The sequence below is a fragment of the Fukomys damarensis genome, unplaced genomic scaffold, assembly GCF_012274545.1.
Source record: "Fukomys damarensis isolate Sample0158 unplaced genomic scaffold, DMR_v1.0_HiC HiC_scaffold_27, whole genome shotgun sequence".
Taxonomy (NCBI): domain Eukaryota; kingdom Metazoa; phylum Chordata; class Mammalia; order Rodentia; family Bathyergidae; genus Fukomys; species Fukomys damarensis.
Window position 1 is genome coordinate 23,792,496 of NW_022900939.1, and position 2,850 is coordinate 23,795,345.

The 2,850-nt window shown below is 55.5% G+C and overlaps 1 protein-coding gene across 3 annotated transcripts in view; it reads left to right on the top strand.

The window, feature by feature from the left end:
• The first annotated feature begins 718 nt into the window (after positions 1 to 718).
• The window catches only part of Atg2a (autophagy related 2A), a 19,933-nt gene continuing 17,801 nt past the window's right edge, over positions 719 to 2,850 (top strand). For all 3 annotated transcript variants that reach the window (XM_010636028.3, XM_010636027.3, XM_010636029.3), the window contains exon 1: positions 719 to 917. In XM_010636028.3, the coding sequence (XP_010634330.1) occupies positions 750 to 917 (168 nt within the window). In that variant the 5' untranslated portion in view covers positions 719 to 749. The remainder of the gene's footprint in view (positions 918 to 2,850) is intronic.

The following is a 2,850-nucleotide window of genomic DNA, read 5'->3' on the forward strand; positions in this document are numbered from 1 at the left end:
GCCTCAAGGTTTGAGCAACTGCTGAGAGCAAGGAGGGTCAGTTAACCTCCCGCAGAGCATTCCGTGGTGAGGGTAAAACGAGACCTTCCTGGTGATGGAGTCCGCAACCTTTATGGAGCTGTTTTCTGATCTGTAAAGTCCTGACAATAATCCCGACCTTAGAAAGTTAAGAGGGTTCAATGCAATAAAGGATGGTAAATCATTTTATAAAACACAAATATTTAAAAAATAAATAAAATACAAATGTTTGTTCACTTGTTTCCACAGATGTAAACTGCCAATCTCACACTCACTTGAGTCCACTGGAAAGCCTTCTACGAAGTTTGATGGGACAATGTCCCTTTAAATCCTTCCCAACCACCTAAAATAGTGGGTCGAGTCCGCACTTGCGCATTCCTCGCAGCGATCGCGCCCCTACACCGCAAGTCGGCCCCTCAGTTGCGGGGGTAGGCGGAGGGTGGTGGTGGTGGTTTTAGAGGTCCACCCACACAGCACTTCCACGCAAGCGTACATCAGGATTGAGAGCCTCAGATCAAGCCTTGAGCCCAGTCCCTTTTTCGCTTCTAAAGGCTCCGCCCTCCACGGCCAATCAGCGGGATGAATCCTCCACGGCCAATGGAAGCGAGGGTGGGGGCGTGGCCGGGCGTCTGGGGGCGCGGCCTGGCGCCGAGAGAAGCGGCAGAGCGAGCCCCGGGCTCTAGTGAACAGCGCAGGCCCGCAAAGGCGGCCCGGGCCCGGCGGTCCCCGAGATGTCACGATGGCGTCCGTGGTCAAACTGTGCCAAAGAGCGGGTGTGTCGCTACTTGCTGCACCGCTACTTGGGTCACTTCTTCCAGGAGCACCTCAGCTTGGACCAGCTCAGCCTGGATCTCTACAAGGGCTGCGTTACCCTGCGGGACATCCACTTGGAGATCTGGGTGAGGAGCCAGGCCGGACCTGGGAAGGGGCCAGGGGTGGGAGAGCAGCGACGCGGGGCTCAAGTGAAAGAGTCGAGCTGGGGGACCCGGCACCAGGCAGCCTCCGGGCGTCAGGGCACCTGGCTGGTTGCTTCAGCTCCTTCCCCAAGACGGGCTAGGGAGCGGATGTCACTTGTCCGGGAATGCCAGCATAATGACAACGAGGTCGGGGGCCAGAGAAGGGCCAGGCGGGAGCTGGAGGACTGAGGGCTCTGGTGGAGTGGGGCCAGGGCAGTGACAGAGTCGAGGACCGGGCAGCCGGTAGCGAAGGTTGGTAGGGGTCCAGGGCCCTGGCGAGGGCACCTGTGGAAAATGCGCCCTGACCTCCTGACCCCACAATCCCGAGCCGGGTGGGTGGGGTTCGCCTCTGGATGTGGATGTCAACAACAGCGTCAGCACCCGTGTTGATCAACCGCGTGTGACTGCTGCCGCCGGCCGAAATCTACTTCCTGCTTTTGGGAGAGTGGGGCAGACCAAGCGATGTTTGGGGAGGGACTTGGGACCCTGCATCCGGAGCCCTCAAGGAAGACAGAAGGCCTGGCCTGAGGTAGGGAAGAAGCAGGGGAGAGATGCTGGGAAGCTGAGGGAAGGTCTGAGTCGGAGGCCTGATTGAGGCTGGGGCATGGGTGAAGGGCCCACCGCACAGCTCAGCTGACCTGGGGGATAACAGAGGAGCCACCGATAGAGATCTTCTGGGTCCAGAGCAGCACGGTGGGCACTGGTGTTGCTAGCCTCAGGAATCTGTGCTCTGGGCAGGAGGGCTAGACTTAGGGATAAGGTAGACGTTGGGAGCCTCCTGAGTTGGGGACACTTCCGAGTAGTTGTTGTCTATGAGGTTCAGTGTGGGAGGCCTTCTGACCTCTGACCTCAGCCCCTTGGCTGGCCTGAAAACTGTCCCAGACCTCTGGAATCCCCAGAAAATGGGACTTGGGCTGCTAACTGAGCTGCTTTACAGCTTGGCCCCTGTCAGAATGCAGACATCTTATTTCTAACCAGTGCCTTTGCCCACCTGGAAGCCCCTAAAGAGTCTATACCTGGAGTCTCAGGTGGGTTGGGAAGAAAGGTCTGGGTCCCAGCTTTAGTCCTCACAATACTGAGGTGACTAGATCAGTTTCATACTTCTGGGTCTCAGTTTCCTCATCCCTGGATGAGGAATTTGGACTCAGTATCCATTAAGTTTGTTTTGTTTTTTAAAGACAGGGTCGCTGTGTAGTCCAGGCTGGCCTTGAATTCACTATGCATCCCCCAAGCTGGCCTTGAACTCCGGTGCTCCTCCTGCCTCAGCCTCCTCAGTGCTGAGATCACAGGCATGCACCACCACACCAAGCTTCTGCTTGTGCTTGTTTATTTGTGTGTGCAACAAGTGCTTTCTGAGGGACACTGAAGAGCACTGGGGTCACTGAAGAAGGCAGACAGACTGTTACCATAAGCTCCCAGGCTGGCAGGGGTGCAGGCATTTGGGGGGCTCAGTCTTATGCCTCAGAGCTACACCAGTGTCTTAGGCTCAAGGGTCTCACCTTCTGTTAAACTCTATGCTTGCCTAGGCTGAACATGAAGTACTTTGCCCTCTGCTAGGCCTGCACATGCTGTGCCCATGCTCTGAACATGCCACTATCTGTCTCCTCTGCCCGCTGCCTCCTCTTCACCCACCATCTCTCCCCTCCGAGTTCCCAGGCTGGCTTAGGTGCAGTTCCCCCTCCTCCGTGCCTACTCCTTTTTAAATTTCTTCCTGATAGGCTCTGAGTCCACTGGATACAGCCTCCCTGAGTTGAAGGTGAAAAAATTTTATTTACCCATGTGGCCTGGACATGAGCACATAGAAAGTGCTCAGTAATTTTTTTAAGCTGTACTGGTGATTGAACCCAAAGCTTTTTTTTTTTTTTTTTTTTTTTTC